The sequence below is a fragment of the Urocitellus parryii genome, chromosome 1 (assembly GCF_045843805.1).
Source record: "Urocitellus parryii isolate mUroPar1 chromosome 1, mUroPar1.hap1, whole genome shotgun sequence".
Taxonomy (NCBI): Eukaryota; Metazoa; Chordata; class Mammalia; order Rodentia; family Sciuridae; genus Urocitellus; species Urocitellus parryii.
The window spans coordinates 97,476,222-97,501,534 of record NC_135531.1 but is presented as its reverse complement, the minus strand read 5'-3'; the positions used below and the strand labels follow the sequence as shown (position 1 = coordinate 97,501,534).

Here is a 25,313-nt window from a genome sequence, read left to right as displayed (position 1 = left end):
AGTGGCTGCTAAAAGCAAAACGAAAATGAAAATCTTTCGTGTTAGGAAGATGTGAGAATTGAAGTGACTGGGGAGTCTGTTAGGAAGGCCAAGGCCAAGGTAAGATTCGATTACCGTATTTCCTCCTCTCTACAACCATGGCAGATACATATGTGTGCTGTGTTCAGAGGGCCTCAGCTAGATCCTGAAGGTCCCTACCCAGGCAGAAAGCTTCAGGTGCTGGGAGTTTTCCAGAGGAACCTGCAACCACGGAGGGCAGCACCTGAAGTAGTAGCCAAGGAGGGCAACACACGCAGCTCAGGTGTAGCCACACCAACAGTCCCCTCCTTAGACTCAGGCACCAAGGGAGCCTCACATTCGTCCTCCTCCCCCATGCAAGCAGCTGCAGCCAGAAGCCTCACCCCAGTTCTCACAGCTCTGGCTTCCCCAGACTCCCTCCTTCAGATATGTCAGTGAAGTGGCTCAGCTTGCAGCAGAAGCTGGGAGCTCATTATAAACCTGGTCCCAGGCTGCAGTGCAGGATGTTCCTGGAAGGCGCCTGAGGACTAAGACTCAGGAATATGGGCTGGCCTGCTTGTGTTGGGGCTTTTTGCCTATTCCATACTGTGTTCCTGAAGTTCTGGAGCAGTTGATCAGAATAGTGGATTTAGGAAAAATAAAACAATGTGACCCTGGGAGACAAAGTCAGAAACGTAATGTGGGACATAAATTTGGGGGGCTTCATTGTGTAAAATGCCTGATTAGCCCATCTTCAAAGTGCACTAGCATCTGACCTCTTCCTAAATGGAAATAAAGCCTCCTCAGAGATCATTAAAAAAATCAGTCCTCTGTTTGTCACCAATAACTACAGGAGGCTTGGGGATGTGTGGCTCAGTGGTAGAGCACTTGCTGGCCATGTGTGAGGCCCTGGATTCAATCCCCAGCACTGTAAAAACAAACACACACAAAAATAACTGCAGGAGCCTCGATTTAGGATCTTTGATCATGGTCTACATGTTCATTTGAAGAAATATTAAAATACTTTGAGCCAAAACTATCAGAAACTCAAGAAACAGACATATCACCAAATGGAAAAGTCATTTAATTCAAAAGTCATATTTCCACTCATTTCATAGGGATTGTCACATAACCAAGCAAATATAAGAAAGCCGAGTTTTAGAGGCTGCTTGACCAAAATTGTGTGTTTTTATAGATACACGTATGACACCAAAGCACATTTTTGAAAAGCCTGAACACAGTAAAATGTTTTTCTAATAATAGGGGAAAAGTTCTATCCTAATCACAGATTACTTTTTAATTATGGAAACTGATTCTATGCACCAGTCAATATTCAATACTGAAGTTTAAAACAGTGCATTCTTTTTTTAAAGAAAACATTAAAGTGCCATTTTATAAGTACTTTATTGATATTATATCACACAGCATTTTACAGTATACTCAGAGGTAATCTAAATCATGAATTAAACATGCAAATAGTTTCTTTCCCAAAATATGGACACACTGTCTTTTAGAGGGTTTTTGAACACCAGCCTAGCATTAGCTACTAAGCGTTTATGGAACTGATCTTTTTTTCAACATGACTTTTAATAAGTTAAGAAGGAACACAGCTGCAGATAACACTACCTGATAAATATGAACACAGATTTTGAATGGCACTTAATTTACATCTTTGATCTTTTGCTAGGCAATCAACAGCCTCCTCATGTGGGTCTTTGTATGAGTCTGTATCTTTACATGTGTAGGTACGTGCCACACACACACACACACACACACACACAAGCACATACATTTACACCTTAGAATCATCAGATATATCTTTTCACAGATATAAGGTTGATCCTGGCATCTGAATAACCAAGAAAGCTGCTTGTAAGTGTCCACTTGGACAACTTTGTACAAATGAATGGTATATAATGACAGAGACTGTCATAGCCTCAAGAGGGCTGCTCCAGGAACTCGGACATTTTGGTTATCAATACTCTGATTCTCACCGACTACGCTGCTGTGAAGTTGGACACAATGGCTAACTGTTCTCCTTCCATGGGTCTAGGACTGAGCTGTCTTTGCTCTCTAAACCATTCCACATTGAAAGACATTTTCACATTATAATGTCCTACCAAGATTTTGTAAAAATATTAATTGTGAAATTTTTCTGGAGTTGTTTTTCCTCCCCATTAAAAACAATATTTTATCCCTCTAAAATAATCCAGAGTTTCTCAGAATGGTTCGCCACACTCCCTACATCCAATACTTTTTCTCTCAGGAACAGAGATGCTTCCGTGAGAGACCACATTTCAGCAAGGGCTGGCTCTGAATCACATGGGGATTCTCTATGTGGCCTCTCTGTCTGCTTTGGGAGGCTCTTCAGTTAGACAAGTACTGTAGGCGGCAAAAGGAAGAAAGCTAATTATTACTTGCTGGAGTATCTCAGGCATGCTGCAGGATTGTGCAAGGTTCCCTGCTCTGCACTGTTGTCATTTTGATGCTACAATTACGGAGAAGTGGTTCAGCACTCAGAAGATCAGTGTGACTGCCAAACACATTTGAGCACAAGAGACATTTTTTAAACACCAGCACAGGGTGTGTGAGAGGGCACCTGGCTGACTTTAAAGAGATGTGGGGCAGGACTGTCACCATAATTGATTATTGTCAACTTTGCCAGAGATGATAGATAACTCCCTAGACAGACACCTAGGACATTCCTTTGAAAGCCAGGCAGCTAAGAGGCTTTGGTTCCTTCAGTGCTGGCTACCTATTTGGGGAACATGGTTGCTCGTAAAACATTCAATAGCAAAGCAAACAGTGGGTGTCATGGTGGCCGTTGGTGCAGCCAGGTGTCCCATTATATAAAACTCTGATCCAATCTTGCTTTTGGAAACAGAAGTCAGAGGACAAAATGCACCAATAAATGGTCATGAACTGACAACCTGGCTACCTGCAGCATTCCTTCTGTTTGCCAGCCCTCAATGAGGAATGTTTTTGGAGCCTCTGTAGTCAAGATAGTGTGACAGGGATTACCATCTTGGGGGGGCAAACTCAGTTGACAGAAAGACTTTCCTCTGAGGTATGGCATGTTTATTTTGAAAAACTGGAGAGAATTTCATTAGTCTTGTGAAAGTCAGGATTTTGCCTGGGGGCAGGGATGTGATGCAAGTTATTCTCTCCTGGCATGGAATTGTTTAGCTGTGGGCTTCTGGGAGTGCCTGAAGGAGGAGTGAAAGGCGGAGCTTGATAACCCCCAAAGATTCAGGCTATGAGTCATATAAAGGAAACTCAAGGCTCCTAGGAAAGCTTTGGGATCCTCATGGATGATCTTCTACTCTGATACCAATTCATTTCTCTAATCTTCCTTAGAGTTCCCTGTTCAAGCAGAAAGAATTAGGGATGGGAGGCCTGGATAATGGAGAGAGTAAAATTCATTTTCTTTGTTTGTTTGTTCCAGGGGTTGAACCCAGGGGCATGTAAGCACTGAACCACTTCCCTAACCCTTTTTATGTTTTGTTTTGTTTTTAATTTTGAGTCAGGGTCTCATTAAGTTGTTTAGGGCCTCACTAAGTTGCTGAGGCTGGCCTTTAAACTTGAGACCCTTCTGCCTCAGCCTCTCAAGCCACTGGGATTACAGGAATATGCCACAGCACCCAGTTTAAAATTCATTTTTAATCTTCAAGTTCCTTCCTACTGGTTGGTTCATATTCTGGACAGTTTCTCCAGTTCTTCAGCTGATAGGGAGAGAAGCCTGGCTAAACAGAACAGCTGTCACAGGCCCAGAATGGCTTCAGGGAAGCTGGGAAGGGTCTGCCTAAAAGATTCTGTTGGTAGAAGCTTCAAAACAGGGCTATCTCACGGGGGAAGGACACACTTCCAAGTACTCAAGCTGGGGCCAAGTGGCTATATAGTGTGCTCCACTATATTACTTCTGTTCCTTTACATTAAACTCCAGGTACTATGGGGTCAGGTGACAAATTAAAACATCAAATGCATCAAAAGCATTATCCTGGGCTCTTTAAATCTGGAAAGTACAATGAAATGTAAATAAGTGTGCATGCCCCTCATCTCCCACCTTGTTCCCAAGCCCATAGGGAACAGGCTGGGCACACATTAGTATATTCCTTTTCTCTTTGGGTTTCAACAATAGCTTTCTTGAGTCCTGTCTGGGTCTTGTCCATGCTTAATTCTTCTTTGATTCAAGTGTTATGTCTCACTTGCTTCTGGGTGAGTTCCTAGATATCAGCTGGATAATCCTGGAGCTGATAAACTGAATAGTGAATCACAAACTCCGCTAGCTTCAAAGCCATCTTGAAAACTGTAATGACACAATCTACATCCCTCTTGGGGTCTTTTTCTTATTTGGGGGTTGCAGGGAATCTAGAGGTAAAATAGAGCAGGAGAAAAGCGAAAGCAGCAGCACATCAGGAACTAAAGATCCCGAGCAGCTGGCTCTTTTGTTTTAACTTATAGACACAATTTACAAAGTGGAGTGTCCCCATGGATAAAGCCTTAGAAGATGCAGAGAGAAGTAAGGGGTAAACCAAGTGTCCCATCTCCTTCTCTCTTAACACCTTGGAGTACACCAAGAGATACACCTGAGAATGAAAAAACAAGACAAATCAAAATGAAAACAAAACAAAACAACCCCCCCCAAATAAAAAACTTCATCCCTGGACCCACTTATTTGAATCCTGAGCTTTAGCTTACTGCTAAGTGGGCATTTTTGGAAAAATCTCATTGCCTGAAGATGCTCTTTCTATCTCCAAATCCCAGAATGCTCAAAAACACATGTAAAATAGAGAAGACCGAACCACTTCGATCTGCTGCACCCATCAACAGGAGCCGGCAGAAAGCAGGCACATGGACGTATCTTCTGCTGCCAGGCCAGAGGGGACAATGACCTTGACTCTTCCACCTTGCCTCCTTTCTCTCACTCTAAAACACATTCATTCAGCAATCACAGCCTAAATGTGAAGCAACTAGCTTAAAGAATATCAAATATAAAACTTTGCCATATAGTGTTTCAAGTCACTCTATTTACAAGTTTATCTTAAAAAAAAAAAGAAAGAAAAAGATACAGTAATTCAACACAATTCAAGTTTTTCTTTTCTTCATTAGAGGTCCCTAACGGAATTCCAGAAACAGGACACTCTGGAGCAATGCTGCCTTTCCAAGGGACTCCTGGGGAGATTGACAGTTTATAGTTGTCCCTCTTGTAAGAAGATTCACACATGGAAGATATGGCGACTCTGTTCTTTGGAGGTCAAGTGAATTTGAAATGTCCAGGTGGAACTTCCCCATCCAAGACAATCTTCCACAAGACCCAGCCCTTTGAGTAGGAAATTCCCTTTCTTAGAAGGTATCCATTCCATCATCCATGCCCCCAACTCTGGTCAGTCTTCCTGAATTCCAATGGCCTATGATATTTATCTCATTCCTTGAAAGCTTGAGAAATGATTCCCTTTTTCTGGGTGGCAGTGAATGTAGTAGATATCCTTTTATCCTACAGACCATAGAGTCAGCCTGGGAAGCATCCCTGAAAACCACAGGGCACCAGTGCTCAGCAGCCCAAAACACTGCAACAGAGCCAGAGGTGGGAATCCCCAAGGGCAGGGACTAGTGACTAAGAGGGACCAAGTGAATGGGAGGACACAACTGAACCAGTCAGACGGTCACCCATTGGGAAGGAGGCATCTTACCCTCTAGAAAGCAAATACCAGTTCTATGAAGAACAGAAATATTAAGCCTATTTATAATCTCAAGACATTGCTAGAGGAGTTTTCTCCAAATATATCCTGATGCCTCTGAAATTTATTAGAGAGGCAACAGTTCCTAGCTGCTATCCTGTCTGCCCCAAGTAGATGACCCTAATTCCTTGATCCTCTGCTTCAGGTGATTGGAAGACCATTCAAAAACCCAAAATGGGGAAGGGGGATTGTGTCATGCAAAGAGGTGTGTGTTATTATTTATTTAATTTTTTGGTTTGGTTTTAGAGTAGGTTGGGTTGCCATGGTTACTAGGTGATGGCAGCCCTCAATGGCAGAGAAGTTTCCAGCTCAGGAGGGAGTGTGCATGCTCCTTTGCATAAGAGGAATGGACTGAATTTTGCTGATGATGGGCCAACGGCTGCTTTGGAGATGGTGAGAGATTGGATGTTATATAAACAGAGCTGTCACCCCTCTCCATCCTGCATGCAAACAGACAGACCCAGCTGTCTGCAGCACTGTGGGTTTTCAGAATTAGAGGCAGGACAGAAAGAGCAACTGTTGTAAACAAAAGCAAGGGACCCAGCCTGGACCTTGGTGCCAGTATTTTTTTTTTTTTTTCCTCTGTCAAACTTAGCTATGCTGTGTGCCCTTGGGGATTGTATATATCTTACTTCCTCCTTTAAAGGTTGGGGGTTTGAATGACTGTTGAAACAAAATCAGTGCTCCCTGTTTAGGGAACTCATGAAAAAATAGCTTTGCAAGCCTTTCTCTTATCAAAATCAAATGGCCTCCTCTGTTGATTGCCTTCTGTTTCTTCCAGTATTGCCTCTCCTTAGCTGAGATGATTGTGGAGATGGGTGACGCGAGTTCCCAGAAACATTCATGTCGACAGGTAGCACTGGAGTTAGTCTTCCTGCTTTTCTCAGTGGCAAAATGAGAACTGGCCTACAACACTGGAATCAGCAGTTGTCATGGATACCATGTAAAGCTCAGCAGTTCTGCTGGGGCCCATGGTTAGAGAAACTCCACGTAGTTCTCAGGGATGAGGCCAGTCTTTCCGTTCAGAGTCCCCTCCAACCAGCCAGGCTCCTGAGATGGATGGACTGTATGGGAAGGGGAGAGAGGGCGAGAAGAAATGACATTATACATAGCGCAAGTGCTGGATGTGTGTTGTGTGTGTCAAGAAGTTTGGGGAACAAGTGCAACCACTTGTTAGATTACATAATTCTGGGGCTCGTTTAAACCAGAGGTTCTTAACCTTTCGTGGGATATCAGCCTTCTGCTGAAGGCTGTTCTGAACTTTTTTTCCACAACAAAAAGGAAATGGACACAGACATTAAAATTTTTTGCATACAACTTTAGGGGTTTGAAGGGCTTTGTGAAGATCTTGTTCCAACTTAAGTGACAGATTTGTATTTTTTAGGTTAGAGGTTAACAGTTGGGTGCTCCATCCATGTATGTATCCATCCATCCATGTACCCACCTAGCTACTCAGTATCACCAAGTAGAGTGCTCATAAGGACTGCTAAGAACTAGTCTTTAATGACGTCTAGCTTTTAATCATGTATTTTATTTTCCTTCAAATCCTACCCTCTGCTTCTAATTTCCTTGCAAATTCTTTTTTTTTCTTTTTCCATTTTGCAGCCTTTGAGTGAGCTGTCCCTCCCACATCCTTACTTTTCTTTCCTCTGTAACTCTAGAAATTTCCCCCTTCCTATAAACAAGTCTGAAAGCTGTCCTCTTCTTCCTTCTACTGCCACTTCCCAAGTTTACTGATCCTTTGATTTTTTTCAGTATCCAAAAACACAGATCCATTTTTGTGACATCATAATTCATCTCCATGGAAACCACTGTGATATTACAAAGATGACAGAAAAATCCAGCTGAGTCTGCAAAGTAGTCAATAGCAGGAAGGAAGAAAGAAGGAGCTGTGGGACCAGGAGGTGGGAGGTGTCCGCATTTGTGAAGGGGGACATGCAGATCTCTGGGGCTTGGCAGGACATTTACTCTTAATGTATTAGGAAAACTCCAATTACATGAGATTGTTTGGAAAAAAATGAATTTCCCCGTTCCCTTCCTGGGCTAATTAAGTAACTTCCTGAGCTTGTTTTAGAAAAGCATTTCCGCCCTAACACTACTATATAATTCTACTTTCGGTTTGTAGGGAAAGAAGCAAAAACAGAAACCAAAGGAAGCAAATGGGGAGGGAGCAAAAGGACAGGCCCTGAGGCTTAGAGAAGATCAATGTCAAATGCATACATGCTTCACATGCTTCACATGCTTCCTTAGGAAAGCACAAGGTCACAGGTGTATTCCTTGGCCTCCAAAATCCTGCACAGTTTCTTGCCCTAGGTTAATTAAAAAAAAATTTTTTTTTAGTTGTAGATGGACACAATAACTGTATTTTGTTTGTTTATTTTTACATGGTGCTACGGATCAAATCTAGTGCCTCACATTTCGAGGCAAGCGCTCTACCCGTGAGCCACAACCCCAGCCCCTCACTAGGTTTTAAGAATAAAGCTGAAGTAAGCAAGGATACTTTACATCCATGGCAACCCACACAAGGAAGAGTCTGGAGAGAAGTGCTACACGAGAACACACACAACTTAAAAGCCATCTGGCCTTTCTAGTCACCAAGGTCTCAGGCCACCCCTGAACAGCACCCAGATACCCCTGTCCTCAGCCCACCTGCCCAGCTGAAGCTGCCAATATCACTTCCAGTTCTGTACCTATGAAGTAAGTGGTGGCAATGACATCTTTCCCCTTCTTGTGTCAATTAGAGGAGACAATAAGGGTGAAGCACTGCCCAGGGCCAGGCACATCATAAAGGCTTGGTAAGGTTAGTTGGGGAGGACCATGCATCACTTGTCTGGTCCTGTGGACTAGCTGACTAGACACCCTAGTAAAACCTGGGTGAGGGCCTACTCTCCGTACCCACTAAGGCATCAGGAAACCTCAGAGGTTGAGAATCAAAATGAACAAGTCAAACCCATTCCCCAAAATGAAAGGCCTAGAAAGAAAAAAATGAACCCACTGAACAAAATAAAAAACAACCAAATGAGCCCCCTGCCCAGCTTCACGGCATAGCTCCTGGCTGAGCTGTTAATACACTGGGCACACCAAGTTCACCTCCTGTAGACATGTCGCCCTTCCTGGCCAGCTGTTCAAACAGCATAGGTACTGAGGTAGTAACATCTGCAAACACCAGAGACATATTTTGCAGATTAAGGGAAAAATCAGAGGGGACAAGGGAGGCCCTTCAAACTGGAGGCCAAGAGATATGTCAAATGACATGGCAGGGGATGCAGCAGGCCTTGGGTCAGTCTGCTGATGCGCAGGGTCTTCAAGTAAGGGTTTATGAGACAGTAGTGGCCAATCATGTGAATCATCATCACATGCATGCTCACCAGATTCTTGGGCCCCACCAAATGAATCTCTAGATTCTTGGAGCCCAGGAATCTGTATTTTAATTGGTGCACAGAAGAGCTTTGACTTTTCTGTGCAAAAATGCCTATGTAATAAAGATGGATATAAAAATTAAATTGCAAGTTTTTATTAACTGATGGAGGAGGGAGGCAGCCCCAGATGTCCCTTCTTCCAGACGTCTTCAGTTTTCTGTCATCACTTTAAGACTTAGCTGAAGCCCCAGCTTCATTAGAATCATGCAATCACTTCCACCCGCTCGCTCCCTCCTCCTGACTCCTAGAAGACTCATGGGACATCCCATGTAGTGTTTTGGGGATCCTATTAATAAACCGCTCCAATGTGAAGCTTTGATTCTCCACATAATTTTTCAGTGCATTTTGGTTTGTGTTATAGCACTCCCTGGGTGACAACTTCAATAATTCCCCCTGCTTGGTGGAACACTTAGAAATGCTCACTATCAAGCAGTTGTGTGCTCAAAATTATAGATATATTGATTATCTTACCTTCACTGTCCTTACTTGTATTATTATCTTCATCCCTACTTTATAGATGAGAAAACAGGGCCCTGGCAGGTGAATTAATTTATACATGGTCTTAACGGTAGAAACAGAATTTGAACACAAATTGTCTGATTTCAGAGACCAAGCCCTTTATCCTATATCCCGCCTCTATTCAACCAGAGAATGTGCTCCTTAAAGATCCGAATGACAACACATGTGTAGACATGTGTAGCGGTAGACCCTTTGCTGATAAGTGCTTCCACATCGCCTGCTTTCATCTTCAGAGTGACTGTGGAGATGGTTCTGCTAGGATCCTCATTTATCAATAAGAAACTGAGGCTCAGAAAGGTTAAGTATCTTGTCCAAAATTACACAGATACCAGCTGTGTAATTTTGGACAAGATACTTTGGACAATATATCTATATGATGGAAGTATATCAGAGCCCAGGACACCTAACCTCTACTGCTTTGGTCCTAACCTCTACTGCTTTGGCCTAGCTCAGTGCTCTGAATGTTGAAGATGTTCAGTGAGTGCTTGGTGGGCTGAACTGCACTGATTGATGCCCAGCACTCTGAATTGCACCAGTGTTCAATGTGCCACAGAAACACTAGAGGTGTTGATGCAGGCTGCCTGGGCGGCTCTCCAGCTCACCAAGCATATAATAAATATAAGGTGCTGCTGAAATGGGTGTGCTTCCTGCCTCCCACTCTCCCTCAGCCATGTCCTTGGCTATGCCCTACAACTCAAGTTGTATCCCCCTGCACCTACACTCAAGTTCCCTCCCTTCCTTAGCTCACTGTGGACTGGGGGCAAGTGTGTGACTAAGATCACTAATGTCCCTGGGGGAAGAAACCTTAACTGGAAGAGATATGGACCTCTGTATGGTTGAAATACATTTATTCATTTAACAATTGAGCAACTAATGTGTGCCAGACACTATTCTTGTTGGTAGCATACAGAACAAGCAGACAAGAGTCTGCTCCCAGGGAGGGATAATCAATCAATAAACAAGCATATCATTTCAGGTAGTGCTAAGAGGAGAGAGAGACTGGGATAGGGATCTAGATAGGGAGAGAGGAGCTTAAAAGGCTAAAACCTGAATGATCCAAAAGAAATCAGATAGGAGGTGGTAATGCAAGTACCAAGGTCCTCAGCTGTGCAAGAGTTTGGGGTCAGTTGAGAACAGTGGTCTGCATATTTTTCATAAAGAGCCTTATAATAAATGCGTCTCTGGCAACTCTGCCACTGTAGTGCCACAGATAAATGTCAATATTTATATTTATTGTGTTTCAATAAAGTTTTATTTCTAAAAACAGGTGGAGGGCTGGATTTGACTGGCAGGGGAAATAGGGTTTGCCAACCCTATTTCAAAACATAAAGGTGACCTGTGAGGCTGCAGCATATCAAGTGAGGGAGACAGGAGGTCAGAAGGGCAGGAGCTGGGCCACAGAGGGCCTCATAAATAATTCCCAGAGTAGGAGGAGGCTGCTGGGGTACTATATGCAGGGAATAACATGATGTGATTTTCATGTTTCAAAGACCACAGGCTGCTTCATAGAGAATGCTCTGCGGGGGAAAGAATGAAAGTGACCAGACCTGTTAGGTGGCTGGTGGACATGCCCAAGTGAGAAGTAGAGATGACCCAGCCTTGGGTGTCGCAGTGAAGACAGTGAGGGAGGCTGAAAGACCCCCCACCTGCAGCCCTTCCAGAACCCCACTTCCTGGGCAGCTTGGAGGCTCCCTGGTGAGGATGCGCTCCATCAGCATGCAGCACCTGGGACAACCCTGCCCAGCACCAGTGCTGTACCCAATGCACTACCACCAAGGGCTCTAGCTCATCTCAGATCCTGATGAAAGTATCCCAAGAACCCAATTTTAGTGACTGCCATGTGAATTTTCCAGGTATTGCTGATCATACTGCTTCCAGATGACTAATGTTCTTGAGAACACGAGGTATTTCTCTTTCCAGTTACTGTGTGAGGTGCTCCTGGTGAAGTGCACAGTTTCCTAGTAGACTGGCAAAGGCTGACACTGGAGTTATTTCCGAGTACTGCATGTCCATCCCCCCACTGACCAAAGTCCAAGAGCTGACAAAGCAGCTGCTTGAGTCAGGGCACGGGCCTGGAGTCCAAGGCTGAGATCAACCCTTATGAAACAACAGCCTTTTGCCTCTGTGTGCCCCTCCCTCCCTCCCTCCCTTCTCCTCCTCCTTCTCCTCCTCCTCCTCCTCCTTATTCCTGAAAATAAAAATATAAGAGATACAACATACACACAGCACAGAGGAGCCCATGTGCCTTCTGAACCTGTCATTAGGAAATTCTCTTCTGATTGGTGTGATGATTTCATTTGACAGCTACAGAGCATCCAAGTTAAACAGCCCTTACCTAATACCTCCAGCAGTAAACCTATGAGAGGCAGAAAGGGAAAAAGACCCCTCTGTTGAACCCATCAATAGTTTTCTTTTCTCCTGTAATGCCTGATTTTTCATATAGAGGTGAAGGAATCTAATAAAAATAGGACCTAATAAAATATTATCAGCCAAACCAATCTAAAAAGTGGATTAACATTTTGTCAGTTCCATCTTTGACTGCAGCTCAGTTCACACCAAGAGGTGTTTTCTTTCAGTTTAATTTGGCACTGTTCTTTAGGGAATTGGAAAGGTCACTGGCATTGCTGGTTAAAAACAAACTAGGGTCAGTGAACTCTGCCATGACTCCTGGAGATCACAGAAAGGCTTGGGTAAGGCCCCGGGACCCCTTCAACCCAACCTCTCTCCTGCTCTCATTTACCACCATGAGATTTATGATGATTACCAAGTTTGGGGTGGGTGTAGAGCACCCTGCTGGAAAGAAATGGAATTGGCAGTTAAAAATCACGTGAGTATCTTTTCTTGTCTTATTTTTTGGTTAACTATTTAAACTTCTTCAGAAGGAGACTTCACAGGAAAGGAGGCAGGAATATAAAATGATACAAGCTCCTTGTAAAACAATTTGGCACTTCCTTAGTTAAACAGAGTTAGTATGTGACCCAGGAATCCCACTGTTTGGTGTATCCCCAAGACCAGTGGAAACATACGTCTTCAAAGAAACTTATAGCTGAATGTGGACATCAGTATTACTAATAACAGCCCAAAGTGGGAACAAATGACATGTCCATCCACTGATAAATGTTTAAATAAAATGTGGTATAGATCCGAACAGGGGAACATTATTCAGCCACAAAAGGAATGAAGTTCTGACATAGGCTTCATGGATCAACCTTGAAGACATTATACAATGTGAAGAGAGCCAGTTATACTGTGAAATTCTATGTGTATGAAATATCCAGAGCAGCCAAATCTATTGGGACAGAAAGTAGATCAGTGGCTCCCTTGGGCTCGCAGGAGGGGGGCTGGGGTAAATGTGGCATCATTGTTAGGGGGTGTGGATCCACATTTCCTGAGGGAGGGTGATGAAAATATCCTGGAATTAGATGATGGGTGTACAACTTTGAATACACTAAAAATCACTGAAAAGTAGATTTTAAATGGTAAATCCACAATGGTATATGGATATCTCAATAAAGGTATTTTAATAATGGAAAAAGAAGCCAGGCATGGTGGCAAACGCCTGTAATCTCAGCAGCTCGGGAAGCTGAGGCCCTAAGCAACGCAGTGAGACCCTGTCTCTAAATAAAATACAAAAAAGGCTGGGGATGTGACTCAGTGGTTAAGAGTCCCTGGGTTCAATCCCTTGTACCAAAAAAAAAAAAAAAAAAAAAAAAAAAAAAAAAGACTTCACTTGATCAAAGGAGTGACAATTTAACACATGCAAGAATATTTTGGTCCTCTGTGTGCTTTGGGTGAATAGCTGTTAGGAATAAGATGGTCCCTTGCACACATGAGCAGGGAACTGGGACCTGGAGGATGGAAATTCAATTCCTGATTCACTTACAAATTTGGGGCTCTCTCACACCTTGCTTACCTTTGGGCAGAAGCCCCTCCCCTGCCAACAGCAGGGGACAGAAATCTGAGCAATGCAGCCCATTCTGGTTCATTGCAGAAATGGTCATGTTACAGCTGGGTCTATTAGGGGGATTCTCATGGATGACATGCTCAGGGATTGCTTTCAGCAGACCCACTGTGACCTGCCAGTCTGCTGGGACCTGAACGCACCAGCTGCTGACAGCAGAGGTGGCTGGGCTGGTTTTTGCACTCTGATTTGTAAAGTACCCAAGTGAAAGTTAACAATGGTTTAAGGATAGTGCTTTGAGGTCTGAGAAGCATAAAGGGAAACACAGGCTCAGCAGGCCAATCAGGCCACACGAAGTTCTGGGCTTAATCCTGCTTCTGCTGGCCCAGGTGGCCCAGGGTTGAGTGTGACCTGGGAATCACCCTCTCCCCCAAGTCTGTATTGCTTTCTATTCTGTCTATCCAAGATTGATTAACATCCCCACTGAGCAGATACATGGGGTGAGCACACAGGTGGTAGCCCTTTGATGAAGTCAAGGGTTGGTCCCCAGGAACTCATCTTTGCTCCAGCTTGGAATGTAAGGCCCTTCCAGGAATAGCCAGGACCCATAGAGTTGAGGTGTAGCACCTACTGCCCAGCCAAAAGCCAGGCTTGGGCCATACTGGCTAAAAAGGAGACAGTCCTTGGGAACTATGAAAAGATAGGGCCTTTTTGTGAAACAGAGAGAATGATGATGATGATGATGATGATCTCAATGATAAGATATTAAATGCTTAATATGTATTAAGCTCTATTATGGTTTGAATCTTAAGTGTCTCCCAAAAGCCATATGTTAAAGTCTTGGTCCACAGTTGATGGTACTATTAGAAGGTGATGGAAACATTAGGTGGGTCCTACTTGGAGGAAGTTGGTATGTGTGTATGTGGGGGGGAGGTTTATTTTGTCTCTCCTCCTTCCCCCCACCCTCTATCCCTCTCTCTTTCTGTTTCCTGGCTGCCATGAGGTGAGCAACTCTGCCCTACCATAACCCTTCCACCATGATATTCTGCTTCACCACAGGTTTACAACAATGGAACCTCAAACCATGAGCCAAAATTTATCTTTCCCCGTTTAAGTTGTTTTTCCTCAGGTATTTTGTCATAGCAATGGGCAGCTGACTCATACAAGCACCATTTTAAACATATGATGTGCATTATCTCAATTTCCTCTCTCAGTGCTCTATAAGGTAGGCAGTGCCATCTTTCTATTGCAGAAGAAAACTGGGGCATAGAGAGGTTAAGTCGCTGCTTGAGGTCACACAAGAGAAAGTGGTCAAGCTGGGACCTGTAGTACTGCTGGGCTTTAGAGTTCAGGTTCTCCAAGGCTACATGGTCACCTTGGCTGCCCTGTATTTCTGGCTCTCAGTCAGGTGGGAGGAGGTGGGATCTGGACCAATGCGGGCCACTTGCGAAGATTAATGTGTTGGGTAACAAAAATATCTATTCCTAAACCTTTACCCCTGCTCTACCTGAGGCCAGGGAGGCAGCCAAAGAAAAACATCCAATTTCTGAAACCAGGAAGCTGCCTTTGCTTCTTTCTTTGAGGGAAAAAGAACAAATGCCTTTGCCCAGAGATCCAGGAAGGCGAACCCTAAAGGAGAGTTTCACCTGGGGACAACTGAGCTGTCATAGGAACATGGGCTTTTTCAATAGAATCCAAATTTTTCTCTTGGTAAATGATAAGTCTTAATGGCAAATTATGACATCAATTGTCACTTAAAATTTATTTTTAGGGAGAAAAACAAAATTAAAAGGCACAAGAAAATGGTAGTAAAGCCAAATACAAAATCCCTGTTTTATTGGGGGGGGGGTCTGTGCATCCATTTTCACAGCAGGATTCTGGAGTAGGACAGCTGGAAGCTTGCAGGGTGACAATTGTGAGATAGTTTATGTTCCCAAAAGTTAAGAAGAGGATAAACAGGAACCCAGTGAGCCTTACTGCCCCAGAGCTTACCACATGCCCTGCCATCTGGGGAGTATGTCTTGCCTGCTGGGGAGGGTAAACACAAGAGGAAGAAGGCACAGAGCAGGTGGTCTCAACTTCCACCTGACCTTTGCACTAATTGCAGCCCATTTCTGTTCTTCAGCATTTTTTTTTTTTTTGGTGGAGGGGAGAGTACTGGGGATTGAACTCAGTACTCAGGGGCACTCAACCACTGAGCTACATCCCCAGTCCTATTTTGTATTTTATTTAGAGTCACAGTCTCACTGAGTTGCTTAGCACCTCGCTGTTGCTGAGGCTGGCTTTGAATTCCCAATCTTCCTGCCTTGGCCTTCCTAGCTACTGGGATTACAGGTGTGTGCCACTGTGCCTGGCTTTCTTCAGCCTCTGTGTCTTACCCTCTGTCCAGACCTCAGACTTTTTTTTTTTTTCTTTTTGGTACTGGGAATTAAACTCAGGCACATTCTACCACCGAGTCCTTTTTATTATATTTTGAGACAAGGTCTGGCTAAGTTGCCCATGCTGGCCTTGAACTTGCAGTCCTCCTGCCTCATCTGAGTAGCTGGGATTAAAGATGTGCACTACCGCTGCACCCCCACCTAAACTCTAGAAGTTACTGCCAGGTACTGGGTTGAGTCCTTTTCAGGCAAAAATCTCATTTATGTTCATAACACCTCAAAGAATTGCTGATTACTTGTCTATTCTTGATCATGTCTTCAGAGTCTTGTTTCTATTCTCTTATTTTGGTTTGGTCTTAACCACTCTATTGAGATTTTTCCCTAGGTAGGAATGCCAGTTATTCAGATGCTTCCCCCATACTTTGTCAAGGGGCTGAGAAACTCACCATTATCAAAGACCGTGCCTGCTATGAACGAGAGCTCCGAGTCGTGTTCAGCTTTGCAGGCATACAAGGCCTTTGCCTTCCGGAACGGTGTGCTGTGTGAAGACAAGAATTTATTTAACATTTTTTTTTCCAAACCTTAGAAAGCCCCAGATATTTTCTCTCTTCTTCTTCCCTTTCCCTGAAGGCCACCTAGTTCTCACTTGTGGGAAGAGCCTGACAAGGCAGCCAGATGGCAAAACATGAGGTGGGACAGTTGCAAAGGTCACAGTAGAAAAATGAGAAATATTCAGAGTAAAGCCACAACCTCGAAGAAACTACACTCTGTGAGGGGTCACCTTGTGCCACGTTAAAACTTTACCTGGGAGTTATGGTTGCTGAACGTGGAAGGACAGGCTGGGCCCCATTTCTGGAGCAGGAGTACCTTGTGGGGAGGGAGAGAGGGTCAGGAAGGAACTTTCAAGCTGCTCTGAAAACACTCCCGACACTCTTGAAATACTCAGCGAGTCAAGAAGAAGAAATTCCAGCAGAGCCAGGTCTCGGCTCCTGGCCATGGGCTGACATTACTTCTCCCAGATGTTCCTTATTTTCACTAGGCTAGGTCTTACAAGTGGGGCAGGATTTCAGAGCAGGAACCCTCAGGTGGGCAGGCAATCGAGAAGGTATATGTGAGCAGTCACACATATGTGTGCATGAACACACATGTGCACCAATGTGTGTGTGTGGGGGGGGCAGCAAGAAGGGTGAGGGGACGAGATTTTTTTTTTTTTGTCTTCATGTCCAGTAAGTGCTGGCAAACACTCTCACTGTGCATCAGAAACACCTGGGGAGCATTTAAAAATTGCAGATGTCTGGATTCTACTGACTTGCAGATTCAAACACCGCCATCAGAATTTTAAAAACAAAAAACAAAAACAAAAAGTTGGTGGGTGTCGCCCTCCCAGTGATTCTCATGCAATCAAGACTGAGAACCACAGTACCAGATCAGAGGTTGGCAGATTTTTTTTCTTCAAAGAGCCATGCAGTAAATCTTTTAGGGTTTTTGGCCCTATGGTCTCTGTTGCAACTATTCAATGCTGCACTGCCACAAGAAAGCAGCCACAGATAACATTTAAATGAATCAGTGTGGATGTGTTCCAATAATACTTTATTGACAAAACACAGGCAGGGGGTCAATGTGACCTACCACAGGTCATAATGTACTAACCTGTGTTTTAGAGAATAATTTGTAAATTCTATTCTCCTCCGTCAATTTTGGCTTTGCTATCCAACTAGTTTCAAACAATCTATATAGACTTCTAAAGGATCAGAATGACAATCTGGCAAAAGTTGGCTCATTGGCCACCAATGATTCTCTTCCTCTATGTCATCTGAGGAGGTGCTTTTAAAGGCTCAGAGGCAGGAAAAAAGAGAAGAAGAAGAAAAAACAAAAGAGCATGGAGGTTTTCTGAATTAGAAAATTATCTATAACTGACTAATAGAGAGCCTCCAGGAGCAGTGTGTACGATTTCTGGTGGCAGAGTGAGACTCAGCTGAGGAAGGGTCTGGCCTCAGGTAAGGTCAGGTAGAATCAGATGGGGCATGGTGTCTTGGTCATTCTGGAACTGTTATTTATTTATTTATTTATTTATTTATTTTTGGCATCACCAAGTTCAACTTTCCTCTGTGAAACAAGAGTGATAGATGGATGGAAACCTAAACTAGGGCCAAACGTCTAGACCTTCCAGTCTTGGGTCCATGAAAACTGAAAGGAAAAACCACTTAAAAAGTCTGTGTACAGTAGGGCGATCAGAATAAATGATATCCAGAATTTGTTGCCAGGGCAACAACAGTTTACTGCTGTTCTCTCTGGCGTTCTAATAGCTAAGAGATGATGGCCAGATGGGAAAAAACTGGGAAAGTGGGAGAAAATGAAGTGGGGCCATTGGGAATAAAGGAGAGAGCCTTTAGTATTCACCAATTCCCAGTGGAAAGTAGCTCTTCCTGTCTAATTATCATTGAAGAATAAAGTTCAGGACAAGGGCACATTCTTTGATTTAACTAAGCCAAGTCTGTGTGTTGGCTGGCTGGGGTTGAATATTCATGTGCAACTTTCCAGAGACAGAAAAATAAAGCCTATTTTTAAGGTGGGGGGGTAACAGAGAGGAGGAGAAGTCAGCTGGCTGTGAAAACTGCTAAAACAGCCACAAAACCATACTAACAGGTAAGTGGAGCTTGTCATGACATCAGAGGTGGAAGGAGAATCCAGGCCACAGGAGCCAAGGTCTTAGAGACCAGGTTTGGAAGCAGGATTACTGCCTCTTGAGGACAGGGCAGAGCAGGGCAAAGTTCAGGGGTATGGGGAAGGCAGGGTCCCTCTGACTGGATTTTTGTAGAGGTTATTTATTAACCTCATTAAGTAAAGGTAATAGGACAGAATAGGGGTAAGCCAGGGAAACCAGCTGGGGTATTTGGCAGGTAGAAAGAACAGGGAATGGTCTCAGGTGCCTAAGGTTACCATTTTAAAAGAATAACTTTCCACTAACATTAGGTTTTAGGTATTGAATAATGAAAAGACAAGAAGATAGTACATTAAAAATAAAAGCAAAGGACAGGAAAGGCCCTTTGTGTTTCTCTGAAGAGAAGAGGTGACTAAACAGTCTTTGGGAGGGTCCTTTCCTCTGAGGCTTCTCCTCTATCACCTTAGGATGTGCAAAAGGAACAAAAAAGGGTGTGTGTGTGGGAGGGGGTAGGGATGCTAGAAGGGATGCCTTCATTATTTTTTTAATCTATCTCTATCTATCTATCTATTTATGTATTTTTGCAGCGCTGGGGGTGGAACCCAGGGTTTTGTGTGCACTAGGCAAGTACTCTCCCATTGAGCTACGATCCTAGAAGGGGTGCTTTAGAAAGGAGTAATTCTTGTTCCCCAAGGGTAGGGTTGCCAGAAAAAATATAGGACACCTAGTTAAATCTGAATTTCAGGTAAACAATGAATATTTTTGTATATGTGGGACATACATATACTAAAAAATATTTGCTGTTTTTCTATGATTCAAATTTAACCAAGTATGCCATATTTTTTATCTTATTTGCTAAATCTGGCAATCCTATCCAGGTGAAAGCTTATCTTTTTAAAATTTTGTCAACCCAACAAGTTCCGGATCTCACAACTCCCTCTCAAAAGCCTTGAGGAGTTTGCTTTTCATAGGGCACGTATTAAAACAGATCCTCTTGGCAGAAAGATTGTGTCTGTAGGCTTTGGCTCTGATTAAAAAAAATAAGTCCTTGCCATGCATCTTTGGTTCCTACTGTCGGCAGTGCACCTCAATGCTGGACACAAGACAGCCTGGGGTGGTTTCAGCTGCTCCTGTCACAGCACTGTTGAGCCCTCCACTGGGCCTTCAAGGGCATGAACAGGTTTAGATCCTTCTGCTAGTTTACTTTTCATTTTTGCCTTCTGAGCATGGCACGAGGCCAGGAAAGCACTCAGAGGAGTTTCCCTCAAATGCCCTTGCAAGCTTGCAGAAATGACAACCCACTCTATTGTACGCATTGCTGGGAGGTGGGGCCAGCTAGGCTGGCAGGTTGCAATGACTTGATCATTAAGGCATAATTTCCAGGGGCACATGTGCAAATGCAAGTTATGGGTATGGGACTGGGGGGGGCGGGTCCTCAGGAGGCTGGTGGGTAAATGAAAGAAAAGGGGAATGTGAAGAGAATGCCCCTCCACACCCTTATGGCTTCATTCCCAGCTTGAACCAACAAGCTCTAAAAATGGTTTGAAGAGGAGTGAAGAAGCCATTTCTAGAGGAGACATTATGTAGAAGTTTATGGGGCTATTAATTCAGTATTTTGTTTGTTTGTTTGTTTTTTAAAGCTCTGCCCAGAGAAGGAAATCTGAAGCTTCATGTCTTGTAAGTAGATCTGGGGGAGGCCTCACTGAACCTGATTAATGGGTTTATGCCCCCACCTCTTGGCTATACACTGCAATAGCAATTAGGGGATTGTAGCCCTCTGCATTTCTCTGGTGGGCACTCTGTCCTCCAGTGTCCTCATCTGTGCTCACTTTGGCACACACATGTAGCTCAGTGAGGGCCAATTCCAAGCCCTTCTCAGCCTTGCCTATTTCAAAATGGCAGCTTCCTGAAGGGCTGTGGAAGAACATCATCCAAATGGTGCTATTCTAACAATGACCAAAGGGGGCACTACTGAGCAACCATGACCCCAAACACACCAGATAAGCAGCCTATTGCCACTGTCCACAGCCAATCTGGAAATAGCTTGGGAGGTGGAAAGGAGTGAAAGGAAACACCCCCCACCCACCACCAAAAAAAAAAAAAAAAAAAACCCTTGGAAAAGGAGTGGAGAGGTAGAGATCTGACAAGCAACAGGGTCCCACAGCTCAGGGACACAAAAAAGTAAATACCAGTAAAGCAGACAGTACATTTCTTTTCTTTCTTTCTTTCTTTTTTTTTTTTTTTTTTTGGTAACTGAATGATCCCATTATTTGAGGCCCTTCACCCATTCTGTCCAAGGGGGCAATATTTTATTTAGTCCCTTTTGATGAAAATGAAAGAGCCACATTCTCCTAATGCTCGAGTCTCTCTGAAGAGTAAGTGAGCATTTTGGAAGGCAGCTGTCTCTGGTCACTTTAATGTAGTCCAGGTCCTCACGAGGCAATGAGTGATCTCACCTGCACAATCCATACCATCTCTGGTAGCCTGGGATGTAAATATCTCCCAAGCGTCCAGAAGTTATAGGATCTGAATTTTTACCTTATTTATTAGGGTGAGGAAAAAAGAATATGCTGAAATATCTAGTTTTCCCATCATTCAGGACAAGTCTAAGTAGAAAGCTGTGCCATGCCTAGACAGGCCAGGCTCTAGGGTTGGCAGCTACACGGAAACTTGAAGTTGAGGCTACCCATGTGTTTGGAAAAAAGAGAGCTGGGCTGAAGGGCCAAACTCCTGAATTCTGCATTGGCTCCATTTAGACAAGTGACTGTGTCCAAGGCACCTCTCTGTACCTAACTTTGCTTTTTTATAATAGGGTTCAGGACATGTCTTATCTCATTCTCACATGAGAATAGACTGAAATGATAGATTGAAAATGCCTGGAGGGGGAGAGTAATGTATGTAGTTCTCTATAAATAGCATGGGGTTTTCCTTTTTAAAAAGTTGAGAGTCAGCTTTATAAATTATTTAAGCCTCCCTGCTGGACCCAACCTTGGGAGAAAAAGATGGATGAGAAAATATGGCCAAAGCTAGAATGTTCATGATATTTATAATTCAGCCCTATATTTTGGTTATCTGAAAGCAGAGACTAAATTCAAAAAATACCCATCCTCGGGAACTACACAGCAGAGAGATCTGCATGATCTTTGTCAATTCTTTTCCTGTATTTGAAGAGCTTCTTTTCTACAAAGAGCTCAAATACAAAGAATTGTGGCACGTAAGTATGGAAGTCACCAAGGCAAGAGAAATTATAGCACAGCCCTTGGGGAGGGGAACTAGGTCAAGCTGCTCACCCTCAAAAAGAGGAGGTGCCTGTTCCCACGAGTGCTCAGGTTCATGACAGAGACAGAAGGCTGGGAGCCCAGATGGTTCCTGGAGTATATGGAGGGCAAGGAGGCATAAGCCCTGAGCAATTTAAAGAGAAACTGCTTCCTGTCTGTCTTTTATTCTGTTATATTATCTTTTGCCCCATGGATCTGGTCTCAGTGATGAGGTGTCAGTGCTCATGGCCAGTGGCCCAACCCCACAAATAAATGTTTTCTGAGGCTACCTGATAAAAATGAGAGAAGGCCAGCATGCACCTCAGCACTGTCCCTTGTATGTTATCTTATACCAAAGCAGAGAGCCAAAATGATTCATAGAGCCATCAAAAGAGGAGCTTATTCAGGAGGTGCCCTTTCCCCAAACTCTAGGCATCAGAGATTAATTCAACATGAGTTAAGGTTAGAAAGGGTGTGAAACATGTCATGCTGTTCATGCAAGTGGTCCCTTCTGGCTTTGGTCTCTTAGGATGGAACCACAGGAGAGTAGAGGAGGCCCCCATTGTCCCTGGCCAGCTTTGGATAAACGGGAACAGGTTGGTCATCATCCGTGGTTTTACCTGGAGTCTTCATGGACCGCTTCTTCTGGCCTGTCAAAAAGCAAGTGCAGGTTTGGATGGCAGGGAACAAAGTTGACGAGGAGGCTGAACACTGCATGAAGAGAGGACCAAGCCAATGAGAGAACAACGGCAGCAACAGAAAACCAAACAAACCCTGCAACAGACCTGACGGGGGATGAGTCGCTGGACGTGGATGAGGTGGGCATAGGGCTGGATGGCGCCGAGAACATGGGCCAAGATGGCGAGAGGGGTGAAGTTGGGCTTGGATTCGGGGGGCTGCAAGACAGAACAACCAGAAAACTCATCAGCACACACAGGGAAACCACAATGGGAGCATGGGAGGTTCATGGGAAGCCAAATGTTGGGGCATTGGAGCAGAACACAGGAACACTAAAACCCAGGGACATGTGGTCAAGGCCAAGTCACATTTCTCCAGACCAGACCTTTGCATCTTCCAAGGAATTCCTGTTCTGTAATTCCTCGAAGCACAAACATGTCTCTTTGCCCAGCAGAACACACTGCTTTCTAGGTGACAGGCACTTCTCCAATCATGTTCATGGTACCTCTGGCCATCGGTGGACAATGCCTGAAACCATACACCTGAGCTCCATATCCTATCACCAGCCTTGTTCCCACACAGGGCTAGCTTAGCACCAGCCTCAGCTCCCACTCTTATGGGAATGTTTTAAACTTATGTCTCAGCAGAAACGACCATTTTTTTTTTCTGGGCCACAAGGGCCAGAAAACAATTTCCTGTTTATATTTTTAACTGAATGGGCTATGTGTCATTAGAGATCCGAAGCACTGCATTAGAAACTCAATAGTGGATATGGACACACACCTCTTAGAAGGTGGTGTGCAAACACGGCTGTGTGCAGTTCCCTGGAGGTTTGCTCTCTAGGCTAGCCATTTCTCCTTTCGTGGATTCTGGGCATTTTGCTGCTTAAAGAAAAAGCCCCAGTGGTAAGGCATTTTGAAAAAGAAAAAAAAGCACTGAAACCTTAAATCTGTCCATTTTGTTCTTTGATGGGTGGTTGATCAAAGATTTGAAGAGGAAAGGTTGAAATTACTCACTAAAATATGGTTTGTGGATTTTAATTGACCATACTAACCCTTTGACTTATTTCCACAAATTATACAAACACTTGAAATCACCTTAAGTCCCAGATAGTACAAACATCAAGGGCTGAGAAGACATGGAAACCAGCTGGCCAGAATGCTGCCTGCAGCCCCTGAGTCTCAGAGGACTGCTGGGCACTTTATGGAGGTAAAAAAAAAAAAAAAAAAAAAACCGACAGAAGTCTAATTCAAGGGGAGGAGACTTTCTAAGCAAGAACACATGTATGTTTTACTAAATGGGACTTCTCTAGGGTACACCAATTCAGAGGTAAGATTCGATAATGGCCCTAATTACCTATTGTTGTAACATAAACACCTTTGGAAACATACAGGAAAAATCTATTTCATGAGTTCATTAGATATCCTCAGATGAATCTGATGAAACGTTCATTAAATGCCATTATGTGTTATTATATTTCTAGAATACAAATTCCATAACAGCAGGGATTTTTCCCTTTTGCTTATCGTTGTATCTCAATGTCTAAAATAGTACATTCCAGGTATTCAATAAGTAATTGGTGAGTAAATTAGTGAATCTCATTTAACATGACCCCACAAGCCTGCAAACAGGCACTATTTAAATTGCCATTTCACAAATGTGAAAACTTGGGCTAACATGAGGCTTGCCTCAGGACAGCCACCCTGTAAGTGACAAGGCTGAGGTTCAAATCCCAATCCCCAAGCTCAGGGCTCTTTTACCAGTGTACTGTCTCTGGGACAACTGGTCTTGCTGAGTGCCTCAAAGCTGTGCTGAGCTTCTTTACAGACCTAGTCATAGCATTAACAACTTTTTTTTTTTTTTAACCACTGATTTCTGAATTTCCTGTACATGCTAAGACATCTGCAAGGGAGCATGAGAATGCAGCCACAGACAGATTCAATAAGACTCCACACATTGTAAATTCCAACAAACTCCAGGATCCTGCCTCTAGTGTTCTGTCTGATAGATTCATAATAGCAAATGGAATTCATATAAGGGAAGAAATTCAATTCAGTGTATGATTCTTTAAATTTTTTTTCTCAATCTAGCAAAGACTTGTCATTAAGTCCCTAGAATGATCATGACAATAAGTGGAATTTGCCAAGATCCTTGACTTCAAAGAGCTGAAAATATATCTGACAAGATGGGACAAATTAAAAAAACAATTGTAATATAAGAAAGTGAGATCCATGAGCTAAGGGATAAGTCACTCTATTATTAGTGTAATACCTGTTCCCTCTCCACTCAGTCTAGTCCTGGAGCACTGTTGCCTCACTTCCACTGTAGTCCTCAGCACAGTGTTGGCAAGAGAGGGCTCACTTTCTCAGTCCCCTCATTTGACCCTGCCCCACTAGATAATGTCCTAGGAGGCAAGGCCTGGCAATGACGCCAGCCCAGGCACCCAAGTCTGACCAGGAATGATTTGGAGGTTTGAAAACAGCCCAGTCCTAGAGGCCTAGGGGCCTGGACTAATCTGTTCCTTTGGTCAGTGGTTGCCACAGGACAACTAACAAGTCTTTATATCTTTTTTTAAAAAATGATTTTTATATGTAGGAAACACATTCAGCTTCCTATCCCGTCTGTACCAAGAATTATGCCTTTGGCTAAAGGCAGAAGTGGGAACCTAGTCAAGAACACACGTGGGTTCTGAGTGTTTTCTCATATCATCATTATATATAAATGGTTCTTGGCCAGTAGGACAGGGCTGAAAGCATGGGGGGTG

General features: G+C 43.7%; 1 protein-coding gene across 4 annotated transcripts in view; it reads right to left on the bottom strand.

Annotated features, from left to right (window-relative positions):
- Positions 1 to 5,466: 5,466 nt before the first annotated feature.
- The window catches only part of Arhgap26 (Rho GTPase activating protein 26), a 416,502-nt gene continuing 396,655 nt past the window's right edge, over positions 5,467 to 25,313 (bottom strand). The window contains exons 21-24 of one of the 4 annotated variants that reach the window (XM_077800951.1): positions 22,657 to 22,767; positions 22,492 to 22,521; positions 16,399 to 16,490; positions 5,467 to 6,799 (exon numbers count right to left, since the gene is read on the bottom strand). In XM_077800951.1, the coding sequence (XP_077657077.1) occupies positions 6,711 to 6,799; positions 16,399 to 16,490; positions 22,492 to 22,521; positions 22,657 to 22,767 (322 nt within the window). In that variant the 3' untranslated portion in view covers positions 5,467 to 6,710. Of the gene's footprint in view, positions 6,800 to 16,398; positions 16,491 to 22,491; positions 22,768 to 25,313 lie in introns of all 4 variants that reach the window. The other 3 variants (XM_026384432.2, XM_026384433.2, XM_077800956.1) reach the window with 3 other exon arrangements.